Genomic DNA, 16,459 nt, shown 5'->3' on the forward strand with positions numbered 1-16,459 from the left:
GTCTATATTGTTAACATTCAGGCAGGACTCTATACTAAAGATGTGATGCCCTCTGTACATTATGTGGGAAGATAATGCCTTCCGAGGAGCTGCATCCTATATTTATTACTGACGATCCATATGAGGCACTGCAGGGTATTCCAAGATCAGTCTGCATCGAACAATTGCCTAGAAAGCCTAAACACAGCAAGCACAGGGTGATCTAAATAAAACTACATGAATAAAGTCCTACTTGAGAAGTCTTTTTGTCTAAAGCATGTCCTGCTAAAAGCAGAAAGGTTTGTGGCTAAATGGCAAATCACCTATCATAACGGGTCACATATTTCACAATGAAAACTGCTTTTAAAACTAATTACAAACAAACCAACCAACTGTTGTTGTTTCTGAATTCCGTCTGTACATAGCTGTGAGATCTGCTACTGCAGTTTCGCCCACAGTCAGCAGAAGCCCGATCCAGTTACAACATTATTACTCAAGGCTTGTATTTCTAAAGGGCCTGACTGGGAGATGCTAGAAAGCATGACAAGATTTGTCTCAAGCCTTTCTCCCACATGGCTCTACAAAAGGATGCCTAGTGAAACTAAAGGGGTGGCACTCCTCAGCAGCACTTGAAAGAAGAGAAAAAAGGAAACGCACCCACAAAACACAGGTGCACAGAACCCTTCTGTACCATCAACTTGAGAAAGACAAAAGCATTTCACTTGCCTGCAGAGCACCAGGACAGAGCACAGCGTAACACAGGATGCAGACCTGCCTCTCCATCTTCTTCTCTACAAACCAAGGCTACAAAAGGCTGGTGATAAAGTGACATGGTGTGCATGCACCCATGAGAAAAAGGGAATGGTGTACACTCTGCTTACATTTAACACACAACCAAAACCGTGCGAATGTGTTTAGGGTTATTTTTATTGTACAGAGTTACACAAAGCTCAGACTATCAAACATGTACAAGCCTCCGGTGTTACCAGTGCTATCACAAGGGCTCCCAGCCTTCCAGACTGCAAGCACATGTTTTCCAGTGCTGGCACAGGTGCCAGGACAGCGTATCTAAGCCTGCTGATAACAGGTGAGTTTTTGTTCATTTCTCATAGTTCCTTTAGACATTTCCACAACCTGCACCTATCCTAGCTGCTTTTTGTTAACAAACTGGTTTGCTACTGGTTGTACCTCTTCTTCATCCTATTAATTTGGTAACCAGGATGGTTATCACCTGCTGAGCAGTGCCATACCCCAGCTCTATCCTGAGCGAGCCCCAGCACATGCCAAGCCCAGCACTGGGCACAGACACACTGCCACTGGAAGGGTCCCACAAAGCTCAGGTACCCCATACACCCATCCTCACTCCAAACCCAGCAGGATCAACAACTGCAGGTTTCCCTTTATCCACTCGGGAAGGAGTTCTAACTGCCCCAGGATATAGTAAGTGTTCTCCAAGCATCTGCCTACACTTCTTTCAGACTAGGTGGGCATGGGTGCTCGATCATGGGAAAAGCAACGCCTCTCCCTGACATGAGCCACGCCATTCGCTGGCACATGCTGTAACCCTGCTCCTATCCCTGACGTTTTTGTAGGGGTCAAAATTTAAAAACTGACTATACGCAGGATTAACACAGCACCGCTGCCTGTAGCAGCGGCCATACAACCCTCTCAGTTCCTCATTGCTGTTCAACAGCCATGGGTTCTTTCCAGCCTCCATCCTTCAGCCTTGCACTCGCACCTGGGGGCATTTCTCTCACCTCCACTTCCAGGCTTCAGCACACTCCAGACACAGGAACTGCATGGTATAAAAAGTCACAAGTAGCCAAAAGTCTCTTGCCTACCTCAAACATCATTTCACTGAACACCAAAGCAGTATATCCTGTAAGCTTTCCACCCTAGTATTTAATTCCAAAACTAAGATCTTAAGAAGAGTAACAAACACATGCTACTCCACATCTCAAGGGTTTAGTTTGGAAAGTTTGAGCTCCCTTAGCCTGCAGCCCAGGTGAACTTTAGTTTCTGAAGAGCTTGTCTAAACCTGTAAGCTGCACTTGATTAAAATTAAAGCTGCACAAAATTTAATTCAATTAAAGCCATGTAAGTTCATACCTGCACACATCTATTTCAATTTGTACCTACAGAGCTCAGCCTGGACAGCTGCACTTGCTCATAGGTGGCAGTTAAACTGTTTCAAGCGAGCACCTTAGGTGAGCCTGCACTGCACGAGCAGTTGCCCCAAGGCAGGACTACGTTCGCCAGCTCCCCGGCAGAGGCACCACCAGGCCCGTGCAGCTTCATGGCAACCCCACCAGCCAACTCCACCATCACCGCCACATGGACTACAAGCACAGGGCAGGTGGGCATCATTCATTCAAGTCACCATCACTCCACCCACAGCCTCCTTCACTACAACCGCAATGAATGAACAAACAAGTTTATCAGATTATTTATTTCTTCTAGAACGTAACTTCTAAATGGGTATCATCGACAGCAGGCAACTAACCAGTACTTAGTATTCCATGTTAGGGCTTGTTGCTCCTTAAGCACTCTGATATCTATTGTAAAAGTTCTCGTTTTGTTAAACTTTTCTTTTAAAAACAGAGTAGAGGACGTGTGACCTGCCCTTGTTTGAAGTACTGAAACTGCAGCCTTGCAGGTCAGAAACTGAGTTCAGTGCCCTCCTAGGACAATTGCAGATGTTCTGAATGCAGAATAGTTACATGGATTCATTATTCACAATACGTCCATGCCAAACATCCCAAAGACCTGCAAAGTTATACCACGACCTATTTAGTATAGCAGTCGGAAAAAAAAAAAAAAAAAAGGTTGTCCTCAATTAAATCTAAAAGAGATTTACAGATTTAAGAAAAATACATTAAGTTTCTGAATTTCCCCAAATCAGTGCACCAGAAAATTAAGTTTAGGTTGGATATAGACAGAAAGTTACTAAAGCAATATTCACTGAGATAATCGCACTGTTGAAATTCACCTGTAGGCTGCAGCACACAACTGGCTAACACCTTTGAGCATCTAACAACCTGCTGAACTGCATTTATTCCCACACTAATGTTAACCATGATGTCTTGTCTGACGGATCCCTCCAGAAAGAGGGACGTGGTCTAACAACACTACAGAATTCATTGGTCTGGATTTTCATTCCTGTGAGCCACACCATGTGTAAACATGCCAGCAGGAGAGCAGATGTCTGCACTAAAGGAATGAAAATGTCTTTTCTCAATTATTAGCACAGTTGGATTTCAATTTTCGAGGTGAACTATTTGCTGCTTTTCCACTCCTTTACCGAGTAGCTGAACTAATCGAGTCAACCTCACCTGAGTTTGACAAATTTAGGTAGGCCCATGTCTTCCAGAAGAATGCACTTGAGCTATCTCCTCCTCCTACCTTGAGCCAAATTTGACACAGAGCTACTGGTATTTAAAGTATTCAGTGGTAACTATGAAATTCTCTGAAGTGCCAAGAACCACTCTGAATTAACAAATAACAATTACTAGATTCTGCACTGAAAACACTTCCCCACGGTAAATACTTTCGCCCTGAACATCTGCAGCTACTGACAGGCAAGATCCAAGTACATAGGCATGTGTCTGTGATTACAGAAACAGGGTTTCCACTCACTCAAGCAATTGAACTTCTTTGTTTATTTTAGCTGCAAGTTTCACCAACTTCAACAAGTACAACCATGATGGTACAGGAACCTTCTGTTCTTAATCCCTCCAAGAGAAGTAAGCTTAAAGAATGGAAAAGAGAGATTCAGTCCGTGGGAATATGTGCAATGAAAGCTAGATAGGGACAGCTTAAACTTGGTGGTACTGAAAAGAAGAACACAAAATTGTGGATTTCATTTTTATTGTCAATGGTACAACAATTTCTTTTTGCCTTCATTAACCAGGAAAATTGACTATTTATAGTGTACAGAGATAGCTGTCTGAATACATTCATGGATCAGGAACTTAATTACATAGGTTAATAAATCTTCAGGGTCAGCTTCTAGCATTTTTTGCATAAGCAAATGATAATTTACAAGATAGTTTTTTTAATTGATAATTCACTGTAAAGTGCATTTAGACAAACTTTTGCCCAATGTAGTGCACAGAAGCCAACATTTCCAAATTGCTGTAAAAAGAAAGTCCTTTTCCTTATGCCTTAAGCACATTTGTTGATTACGTTTTTTTTTCAGTTTGACTCAGTAAGCTATCTCTAGTTGTTGAATTCAATTAATGGTTTCTGCTCAAAATATCCCTATTCACATGTTTAGAACTAGATGTGACAATCCCACTTCACTCACTTGTTGAATGGAAGAGACAAATACACTCTCTCTCAGCTGCCAGTTCATTTCTCAACTTTTAACAAGTTCATCATTGAACAGTACCATCAGAGTCAATCATAACAAATGTAGCTTTGCAGAACAGGCTCCTGGAGCCAAAAACTGCCTTAATTCTTCAGCATGCTGTGGTACCCAGTGTGCAGCTAGCGATTATTGACAGCAAGTTAATTTGACTCTTTTAAATATCAACTACCTAATAAGTTTACATGACTACTAATAGCAACTGTAGTCCCTAACACAGCTTCTCATTTAAAATGCAGACTTAATAAAACTAAATAAAAACAAAGGAAACAGGCAAGCTTTTTATGTATCATTTATGAAAGGAAGGCTATATTTCAGAGCTTGGATACAAGGTTCCTATACCATAGTCTGACAGCGGTAAGAGTGTTTCAAAATGATTTTTGGCCTTTGTTTCAGACCGTCTCATCCCAGTAGAAAGAGCTGCAGCTTCCATACACGGGAAGCAAGAGATGTCACAGGCGCCTTATCCGCAGCTATGGACTTTCATATAACTCAGCCCCAGAATTGCGGAGTGGTTGTTTACCTTTCATTGAGAAACACTGCCAGAAGTATGAAACAACGAAATCCACAGTGTAGGAGACTGTAGTAGTAGGTGGATGATGCTGTGTCAGAATCAAGACAGGTTGCTTCAGCTAGGTACCTGTCCTGCAAGGGGGCCTCCTCTAACGGGGCAGCAAGGAGCACCTGATGCCTGCATGCTCTGCCAGAGGAACTACACCCTGCACATCAATATCACGAAAGATAAAAAGGTCCTGTGTAATGGCTGTCTGACCCTGAAGCTGAAACCTCAAGTCCCACTTTCAGATTGCCTCCACACACCTCAGACACTGTGCTCACGCAGCATCCATCCAGCACCACTGTGCCCAGCTCTCCCACAAGCTAAATACGCACCCAAGCTACTTGATAGATTTGGCAATAAAAATAGCATGTGGTACTAGAGGAGGGGGGATTCACTACTTTTCAAAACAGGAGTTAAAATTCCATCCACAAAAATATTGTATTGAATGTACCTTAAAACTTCTTAACTTCTGGTACTGAAAAACTGTCTTTTGTATTTTAGTGTGGCAATGTTTCTGGAGAGGAAGGGAGAAAGCACACAGGAGTAAAGTCACAAAGACTACTCTAAGTATTCCCAGGTGACTTCCAAACAAGGGCAAGAAGCTGCAGAGGAAAATGCAGAACAAATTGCCCATCCTATAACCCAGCACACCTCAGTCACAAGCTAATTCTTTTTTGTCCAAGAGATGCTCTTGAGGCAGACACTTACAGGCAACCTTGTATTAAGAAAGAAGTCCCAACAGTTTGTCTGTATTGATGACAGCTTTAAAAATAAGTTAATTCACTCCTTTATAGGCAACCAAAGTAATGAAATGTAATTCCTCCTGTCCAATGCAATCCAACTTTTCCACTGGCAAAAGTCCCAACAACCTTTTACTGGCACTTAGGCATTTTTGACTAAGAAATATGGATTGCCTCCATGCCCGTGAGACTATCCATCAAAAAGGACAGCCATACATTACGGACGTTGACATTAAACCACGAACTTCCTCTAAGGGGAGATACAAAGATGCCTCAGTGAACGAGTTCTCCCCAGTAACAAGATTTTCTTCCCAGACTTGAAGTACCTGACAAGCAGTAGGCGACACCATCCACATCCAGCTGCGGTGAAAAGCTATGCAGGATCTGTCATTCTGGAGGAGCATCGGTGCATCCTGAGAAACACACATCCTTAGATGCATCCCCTGACTCTGCAACAGCCCCGCATTTCACCATGCAATATGTTTATAGGCTGCTGCTAGAAAAAGGTAACAGCTGATGCAACCTCAGCAATATATAAGGGCAAGATAAAATCTTGAAAGGATGCCACATTGTAAACCCTGGACAGTTTCCACCATGTCCATCTCCTTTACACCGAAGCCAAACAAGGAGACTGTCACTCTCAACACACCAACAGTACCCCAAGTTCATCCCTGAGCTGAATTTTGTGACGGCCTCAGCTCAGCGAGCAGGCAGCCAATGCACTCTCAGCAAACAGGAAGTTGCTCCTGACCATAGCTACCATACGGGGTTAAACTAAAACCAAAATAAAAAGCTCCTTCTCCTGCAGCTGTACCAAAGGATCATTAAATACAAAAGATGTGCTTAAAATATTCTGTTAACCAAGATGATGAAGGTGGCATGGGCGCTCCAGTTCAAGTTAATACATCTACAGTCCATTGTAAGCACTTGGCCAGCCTGTATGCAGTAGCCAGTGAAACCAGCAGCCCCAAGCGATAGCCTTATGTTGAAAGGTGGAACCAAAACACACCTCAGTTTTCTCGAACTAATGCAGGGGATGAAGTACAAAAATATACATGCTTATGTAAAAAAAGAGAACTTGGTTCATATGAAACAAAAAAAGTAAGCTAGTTATTCAGGTAGATTTTTAAACATAATCCCAGCTACTAGGGATTGTTTATTTCCAAAGTGACTTGGGAATTTTTAGGAATTGGGAAAGGGAAAGTAAAAATATTTAAAGCAATACAGACAAAAGGTTCCCATCCTCACCTGCTCCTACAGTGCTGAGAGCACGTTATATTGAATTTATGTACTGAAGAACAGACTTAAAATTATCCCTCTCTAAATGGCCACTTTGGGGTGGCGAGCGTCACAAGAAATCTACTAGAATCCACACTGTCTTCCAGTATCATTTACAACTCTTACTGAATAAAATACAGCAACAGACCCCCAGCCCCGCAAACTAAAAGAACTCAAACTAATAATACATGTTATGTAGCAAACAAGACTTGGGTATTCTAAAGGTGTTAAACAACACATGCAATTTATTTTACACTACAAATAGTTTGTGTACCCTAAGCTTATCCCTCCTGCTCTCAGCTGAAAACTTGCACCATTCACTAGGTGTGATTCCAAGCAGCTATAAAAGGAGAGCTTCGCACGTCTCTTGCCCATTCAGGTCCCCTCTGCCTAACTTCTTGCAGTGGGGGTCACCAGCAGAGACCATCCCCATCTACCACGGCTGCAAGAAAGCAGAGCCTCCCTGCCCTTCGATATAATGTCACTGCATCAACCACGAGCAATTAAAAACAAGCAACAGGGAAAATATTCAGGAAGTTTTGAATGTTCTTCCACTGTCTTAATGATTAAATATTCAAAACCAGAAAATACTTGGCAGCTTACTGAAAGCCTGTTGATGGTACAGCAACTGATAACAAGCGTCCTACTTGATGACAGATAATCCTTTTTCCATTAAATCAAGAAAGCATTAAAATTGAGATACTGGCTAACTCCACTCAAAACAAAACAAAACCTTAAAATTCCCATAGATCTGAGGGAACGCAAGACAGCATTCCAACAACTTTGGAATTTTTAGATGTATTTAGGGGATTTTTCTCACTGGCTTGAAAGAACTAATTTGTGCCAGCCTTCTGTCTAGGCTCTTTCTGGATGACAGATCATTGCAATTTTATCTACTTAATTTACCTTTTAAATCATCCAACAATAATCTTTCAAACATGCAGTCCAGCACTCTATCCGACTGCTCTAGAGGAATGCTACAAAGTTACATCCATTTCCTATCTTTGAATTTTGAAATAATGAGATTCTTCTTGATATATGAAGCTTTGCAATATTAGATATTAGAAAGGCTTGAACCAAAAATCCAAATTTGGATTGTGATCTGAATTTTGCAGCTCTGGCCCTTCTCCAAATACTTCAGTTTGGCAAGCTGCAGAGTGGAGTAACAAGAGAAGGCAACATACATAAGTTACGGGATCTGTATAAAAACACTAAGTTCAACCCCTGTGCTCAACCACTTACACACACAAAACACCCCAAGCCCCAATTAATAAAAAGATTAATCAGAGCTTCAGTATAAATCTGATCATCCAAACCTGAGAAATACTGACATCTTAACCAGTTGTATTGTGTTTTTTTTTCCTTTTTTATTTTTAAAGAGCATTCAGAAAATTTGGGGGATGGCTCAGAGTGTTCTGATCAGATAGAGACGTGGATTCCTACCTGCCAATGGTGTACACACGTGCAAATCAAACAGAATTGCTCCAAATTGCAAGCAACCCACCTACAGAGGCCTGAGGTAACAGACCTGCAATTCTGTGCTTATTAACAACTCATTAGAAATGCCACCCTGAAAACCACAATGTCACACCGTCTGACTTGCTTCAACAAAGAGATATCCTGTGGTGGTAAGTAAAATGTTTATGAAACAAGGAATTGCGTACATTTGATCCTGTGAAGTCAACAATTTCATGTACTCCTATGCATTTTAAATGAACGGCAGTAGAACTTAGCCAAGTCTTACTATTTGAATACTGTTCTTCTCCCCACATACTTTATTAGATCCTATTGTTTCAAGAAACAAAGGAAAACAAAGCCCACGAACAAGGGTGAAAAACCCACTCTTCCTAAAAGCAGCTTTACAGAGCTCGTCTCTCCGCAAAGCTGTTCCACCCAACTCAGAGCCAGGATATTCAATAAAACCTCAACTCCATTCTCAAAAGGTTACATAAAGGTCAGCATTCATTTTATTCGGGTTTATTTTCTAACCTCATAAAAATTCCTGCAGACCAAATTGGCTTCCACACCTGCTGACCTAGAAACTCCAGCACCATGGTGGCTGTGCCCCGTTTTGGCAAGCTGCTGCTCCTCCCACAGCGCCCTGGCACCGAGTGCTGCGTGCCGCTGACCTGCCCGCGCCCGGCAGGTTGGGGAGGAAGGCTTTCTCAATAGCAAGGGGGGCGTTTTAGCAGAGGGCAACTGTTCTTTCAAGCCACTTCAGGGAAAAGGAATTCTTCCAGCAGAGCTTCCCCCCAAAAGGCAGGTTTTCCTCCATTCAGAAATGGATAGCGAGAGATAAAGGGTGGAAACCTGGGCCTCTTTCGAAGGAACCAAAGGTCTCAAAACAACCCACAGAGCGGCCGTCCTCTGGGAATAGAGGATATGTAGAAAAAGTGACAAATGGTGCAGGTTTTATTTAGCCCAACTCAAGAGATCTGCACCACAGATGGTTACACCCTGGCACTGTTCAGAATTCGCTTATGGTCAAAGAGAAGTAGGCATATAAAATGATCAGACAAATGGTTTTACAGCAACATCGTCCCTAGGAGATGGCTCTTACCTTCCAAGTGTGGTTTTCTCTGCAACAGCAACAAGGGAGCTACCTTGAGCAATGCACGTGGAAACAGACGGAGTCAAGTGAAAGAAACCCCACTTTCTGTCCGTACCCATTTGAGGAAGCAGAGTGTGAAGAAGAATGACATGCTGTTAGATGCTCTGTCCACAGAAGGCCAACCTCTCCTGAAATTATGAAGAACTACTCTAAAACATGGTCCATAGCTCAGTTTTTTCCTGTGTATTTCACTGCTTATATACTACATTGGGAAATACATTCCGGACAGGGAAGTCTCACAATCATCTGCAAACAACAGACCATAAAGACAGGGAAAACTGAGTGACAAGAAATATTTGCAGTTTTACAACACCTCTTAGTTGAGGAGCTGGAATTACTTTTTCCAAGGGGCTAAACACACCTCTGACGTTACTTAGACTAACTGGATTAAGTGTAGCCCGTACATTTGTCAACAACAATTCTAGCTCTTCCTCAAACTCATCAATAATCTTTTATTAAAGATTTTTTTATTACTAAAGAGTTACAAAAACTTTGTTTTACATCCTCAACAACGAACTGGCCAGAAGGAAGGAGGGCTTGGTGCACTCTGGGCTGGGGGCACAGAATAACCAGGAAGAGCCTGTAATCAGTTACAGGAACTTCAGTTCTCCACACAATTTCAATAGACCATTTAACAAAATAGAGGGTTTTTTGTTTGTTTGTTTGTTTTTGCTTTTATTCCCCATCTTCCTCTCCCAAGCTACAGAAAACTGAAAAATTGCACATGCAGATGGATTAGTCTATGGATGAATCCAACCTGGCTCAAAAAAAAGAAAAATCTTAAAAAATATACATAAGGGGTTTTATGGGAAATTCAACTGTAGAAGAAAACTACCAGAGAGGTGTTTGCATCCACACTTTCTAAGAGCCTGAAACACCCTCTCAGCTTCCCTCTTCATTGTCAGGTATCTTGTTAAAAATATTAAGACTGTCAATCATTTTTTCCACTCACCCAACCACATAAATAAGTAGTAATTCCTATTATGAAAACTCTCAATGGCATTTCCCAAACTGTGGAGCATTTACTAAGCCAGCAGTCTAAGCGACGACACACTCTTGCCAACAAGAACTAATGAGGAGTGAGAGATGCAATTGCAGGAGCAGGAGTGATATAAGTCATGACAAAGAACAGCGCTTTCCAAAGATTAAAAAATATTGATATTAAAATCAGCTAATCTGGTTTTCTATAGCTCAATACAAAAAGCCCAGAACTCACCAAGGCACAATTTACCTCCTCCTGCCCCTTCAACAGGAGACAAACTGGGCCTTAGACCCATGTAATTCAGCACAACGTGGCCCAGCTCATGTGATTTTCCAGTACAACTTCTAGCTAGAGGAGTGATTTGAGGACAAAAATTATGGATCTGAAGCCTACGCCCATATCCAGTTTAAAAGACTAGAAAAGCAATGCTTTGAGTTTGTGACTCTGTGCTGCCCAGTCCTCAGCACGGTTCACACAGGAGATATTGGGGATGGGGAGGCGAGAAATTAATCTCTCGGGCAGAATTACTACACTCAAATCACAACAGATGCCTTTAGGACAAAGAGCTGAGATCCTGGCTCAGTGAAAGAAACTGGGACCAACTCACACACAGACACAAGTACCAGATTACTATTTACACCAGTAAACAAGTACTCATTTAAGAGCCATCACCAGTTATTTGCAACAGGATCAAGAAAACAAACCCATCCATTTCTTCAGTGCTTGTAGCTATGGACTGAATTTGTGATTAATGCAGTGAGCAAAGGGATGAAATTGCCAGGAATTGTTGGTCCTTTTAATCCCCCCCAGCAGGAGCAGAGAACCTCAGCCACCACCTTTCTCCCCCGGTGATCTCCTTACCGCAGTCCTCGTGCCACACTCCTTTACATATGTTACTGGCTGCCTTCAGCTACAGGATATTCTTTGGCAACTTAATGTGATAATGAGTAGACTCAGTCTTCACCAGCATATGTCTGGGTACAGAAATATCCCATACAAACGTCACATGTTTGTAAATACAGAACCCTCACCCAAAGAAATTAATTGAAACCCCATTAGTCTATATGCTCAGACAGCTGACTGGGGAGGTTTTCCCGCCTCGGGCTCTAACGTCTGGACAAAAAGCTATTAATAAATATAAAAGCTTGAAAATGAATCTAAGGGAAATACAAACAGGCAGATTAAGGCCCAGTGTCCAGTGAAGACTAGGGCAACTCACAAACCCGCCCAAACCGACATTAATCAGGTTGTCTGGGCTCCGCAAAGACGTATTCTTCCTAGTCTAGACTTCTAATCCGTCAATGGGAAAAGACATCTAATATTATTTCTGTCCTTTTCATCGACACCGCAAGAACACGTCCGACTGTCTGAGCAAGTCATACACTTAACAAGAACAAAACCAGACACGGCGGTGTTGGATGTGTTTGAGTGGGGCAGCTAGGAAAAACACAGCTAGACAGCAATGAACTTTTAACTTCGGTTTGGCTACAAATAATTAATCGGCGGCAACCATGCAGCATACCCGCTATCATGTGCACATGGTGCTGTAATGGGAACAAATGCTTCCTGACTTGTTTTTACGCACAGCTAAGACACTCTTTCTCTCCCCTTCCTCAGTCCACACTAATAGTCACTTTATATAAAAAGAAAAACAAAACAAAACCCAGAATGGACTCCTACCAAGCACATTTTAAAATCTTCAGCACATATGCTGACTGTGTCTTCAATTTTAACCAGCAGGACTTAACCTATTGTTTGATTTTAAGGGACTTTGCATGTTCACAATTACTGGAGCTACTTTTGTCAAACTACATTTTAATCTAATAAACAGAATAAATTAAGTACGAGTTGAAATAATGAATAACTCATTGTCCCCCTTGAGGCCTACATCACATACTATATTTATATTTGTCTGTACAGTGGAAGGACATGCACAGACTTGTTTGTGATCCTCAAGTCCAGTATTTCAGTAGCTACTATATTCTGCTTCACTATTTTCATTGACAATACATTTTGAAGACTAAAACCTTTTTTTAAAGAAACAAAACAAAACTAAAAATATCCATTCAGTGCACACAAATGCATATGAGAAAAGAGGCAAAAATAAATACAGACGAGTGCTTATCTAGGTGTGCTAAATCCTTAGGGAAGGAAATGAGGACTTCAGCATGCCAACTGGCCAGCACACACAACTGGCAAGGCACAGGAGGAGGGGAGGAAGAGAAGGGAAAGCAGAAAAGAGGAAGCTCTTCTGCACGTTGCACCTAGCTCTGTTAATAACAGAGCACTGCCATTTTCACAAGCCCTCCCCACAGTCTCTTACACTGTTTATTCATTACCAGCACATGGCTCCTACTGAACAGGACAACAGATCCTAGACTGCAACTGCAGAAGAGGCGACTTTCCACTCTTTTCTCTGGGTGCAGTATGCACGATGTCCCTGGCAATGCTCCTCAGTCTTGCTGCTCGAAAACAACTGCATCTACACTACAATGCGAATTAACACGGAACTCAAGCTCCCAACGAGGTCTGGCTAATAGCAATACAGAAATAGGGAAACACACGGAACTCAGAGTAGTCACAGACAAAAGCTTTGGAGATGCCAAAGAACAGGTTATATTGCAGAAATGACCTGATCTCCAAATACTGCATTTCTGCAGCATAACCTGCAAGGAACTGACACTGTCTGAAAGTGGCAGAGAAGTTCCAGCCTCATGCAGAGAGCTGTCAGGTAGCCAGGGAGGAAAGGTCATGCTCATGTGAGGAATGTCTGTGAAACTACCCCAGGAGACAGGGCTGCAAGGTGCTGGCAAAACCTCTGCTAGTCACAGGCACTTGGCACCAGGCGAGCCACTCACGTCGGGCAAAACTCTGCATTCCTTTGTACTGAACAGGGAGTCAGGCCATTCATCAAGTGTACCTGAATCAAATAAGCAATCTTCATTTAAAATGCTAACGTATGCGCTCTTTTTCCTTTAAAAGAAAACCCAGAATAAAAGGGGAGGTTTTGCTTAGTAGCCATTTTGTCTTCAACTTGGACATGATACCTAATCTGAATGTAATGTAAACATGCTCTCTAAGGCTCATTTCCAAACAGCACGTTCATGAAAAGAGAAGAAAATCTAAAAAGGACGTCACAAAATACCATAATAAATTAGGACAGTGTGAAGATTTCGTGATCTAAACAGACAGGAAATTCTGCAGTTTGTATTTCTTCTCTAGGTCACGTTGCAGAAAAAAACAAAACAAAAGGTAGCAAGTGTTGATTAAGGACGGGTGAATTATTGCTTACTGTTTCAATTCTAAAAAAAACAACCACCAAACAATAGACACAATTTCAGTATGCCATTCAGTAAAATAACCTGGAGAAAAAATTATATTTGGATTTTTTTTTGACAGCCACACGGATTCAAAACATAAAAGCTAACTATAGTATCAATAGAGATGCACACTACATCAATATGTTTTTATTAGGATGAACACACATATATAGCCATATTATATACACGGTGTGTATATATGGAAAGTATGACCTATGGTGAGTAACCTATATTTACAATTCTTCAGTTTCACAATACTGTATCAGCCCCCTCAGCCAAAAGCACCTTTTAAAAGCATACAGAAAATGTAAATACTGCAGGTGGTAGCCCCTTGTGGATTGGGGCTGGGGGGGAATGACAAAATATTTCCTCTGCAGAGCAAGTTAAACTCAATTCATCTCTTCACCCCAAACGTACACAAAATTAATATTGTTAAGTGAAACGTTGGTTTTCTGTGAATTTTTACTTAATTGGGGGGTGGGAGGGGTGGATTACTGGGCAGTAACTTGCAAGCCGTCATGACAAGTTGCAGCCGAAACTGCATTTTGTTTGCCAGCCTGGAAACTCAGAAGAGCAGGGGTGCATAAGGAGGCTGGAAAAATGCCCTCGTACTGCAAGGCTCTGCATTCTTCGCTGCATCAACACTCCACGCTGGGGGTCTCGCCTGAACCAAGAAATAGCCGTGCAAACAGAAGGCTGTGTAACGCGCCGCCTAATTAAAATGCCTTCAGCAGGTGAGATTATACCCCTGCGTTTCAACAGAGCCGCACCGTAATTACCATTAGCGTTGAATACAAATGAACCCAAACACGCAGCACCACCAACCAACCCCTTCAGCGCACGGGACCGTCCATTGGGGGGCCAGAAATAAATAACAACAAGCATACTAACGAAGCGAAGGGAGGCTCGCTGCCGGGCAGGGGCACACCTGTGCGCGACCCCGCGTGTTTTCGGGGGGGAGCACAAAGGGGCCGCGCCCCCCCCCCCCCCAGCGCAGCGCCCCCCTGCCCCTTACCCCCTACCCCTGCCCTTACCAGATGGAGCTACGGATCTTGTGCTGCAGCGCGCTGGCCTCGCCGCCCTGCAGCCCCGGCACCAGGGCCGGCAGGGCCCCGGGGGGCGCGGGGGTGCCGGCCGGCCGCCGCGGGGGCTGCCCCTCCGCCTGCTGCTCCTCCGCCATGGGGGCGAGGCGGCGGCGGGGGCCGGGGGGCGGACGGGGTGGCGGCGCGGCGCTGCCCGCTGTAGGCACTAGGCCTCTGCCGCAGCCCTCGCGTGAGTCGCCTTCCCCCGCTGCCCGAGGGACATCACGGGCGGGGAGCGGAGCCGCGTCCCGCCGCTACGCCGCAGGATGGCGAGCCCGGCCCGCGGCACGGCGCATGGCGGCCCGGCCTCCTCCTCCCGCTGCTGCTCCTCGCCGCCCTCCCGTCGCCGCCGCTCCGCGCAGGGTGCCCGGGCGCTTCCCCCGCCTCGCAGCACCTGGCCCGGCCCGCCCCGCGCCGCCGCCGCCGCTCCTCGCCCCGCGGCCCGCCGTGCCCGGCCGGGCGCGCAGTGCGCAGGCTCGGCGCTGCCCGAGCAGGCGGGCCGCTGCCGGGGAGGGGGCTGGGGCCGGGGCCGGGGCCGAGGCCGGGGCCGTGGCCGGGGGCCGGGGGCGAGCCGGGCCTCGGGGGGCGGCCCGCGGCTGGCGGTGACAAAGCGCGGAGGTGCGGAGTGAGGCGGCTGCCGGGCGCGGAGGGGCGCGAGGCTGGCCCGGGCTGGGCGCGGGGCGGTGCGCGGGGACACGTGAAGCCCCCTCCTGCGGCGCGGCAGCATTACATCAGCTGCAGGCACCTCGCAGCCTCCCGCAGCTCCCGAGGCTGGCGCTGGTCGCACACGCCGCTTAGAAACTAGCGTTTGTGGAAAAAATAAAATTGCTCGCTGCGCACGCGTCCCCGGGGAAGCTGGTCACCGCCATGGAGCGGTGGCAGGCTGCCTCGTCCTGCCCTGGGGCGGGAAGGCCGGGAGGGGTGAGGGTGTGGGGCCGGCAGCCCCGCGGAGCTGTGCCCCCGCTCTCTGTCAACACCGAGAGCGGCTCACGCTGCCCCTCTCTTGCCCCTGTTTTCCCAGTCGCTCCAATTCCTGTAGCATTCAGACAGGAATTCACAGCTTTCCCTTTGATTTATACCGGTGCCAAAAAGCCCCCAAAGTCCCAAGCTGTGCCTCCCCCTTTCCTCTTGTTCCTGCACAACCTGTGCCTCCATAGCCATAAATCAGCCTCGGGGGGCAGTGGATCCCCAGCCCACCAAGCCCCTGCTGCGGTGGGCCCGGGGGAGCCCCCAGCCCTGCCACGCAGCCGGTGCAGCTCAACGCCAGCCGTGGTGCCAGGCACAGGGAGATGGGGCAGCGCCTTCCCCAGGGACTGCAGGACGGGTGATCGTGCTCAGCCCAGGGCAGAGATGCTTATCTGTACCCTGTACACACTGCACGTAAGGATAAACGAGCGACTTCCTAGTTTACGCTGGTCCCAGAAAATGCAGGCCTAAACACAACTAATAAAGTAGATACGCACATGGAGACATGGTATTGTTAAATTTAGGAGATAAGTATTTGAAAATGACGATGTCACCAACCAAAGCAAGTGTTTTAAA

General features: G+C 45.1%; 1 protein-coding gene across 1 annotated transcript in view; it reads right to left on the reverse strand.

Annotated features, from left to right (window-relative positions):
* Window positions 1-15,382, reverse strand: part of RFX7 (regulatory factor X7) — a 55,201-nt gene extending 39,819 nt beyond the window's left edge. Inside the window, exon 1 of the mRNA XM_040569666.1 lies at window positions 14,870-15,382. Within this exon, the coding sequence (XP_040425600.1) occupies window positions 14,870-15,015 (146 nt within the window). The 5' untranslated portion in view covers window positions 15,016-15,382. The remainder of the gene's footprint in view (window positions 1-14,869) is intronic.
* Window positions 15,383-16,459: the final 1,077 nt, after the last annotated feature.

This window comes from Cygnus olor, chromosome 11 (assembly GCF_009769625.2).
Source record: "Cygnus olor isolate bCygOlo1 chromosome 11, bCygOlo1.pri.v2, whole genome shotgun sequence".
NCBI lineage: Eukaryota > Metazoa > Chordata > Aves > Anseriformes > Anatidae > Cygnus > Cygnus olor.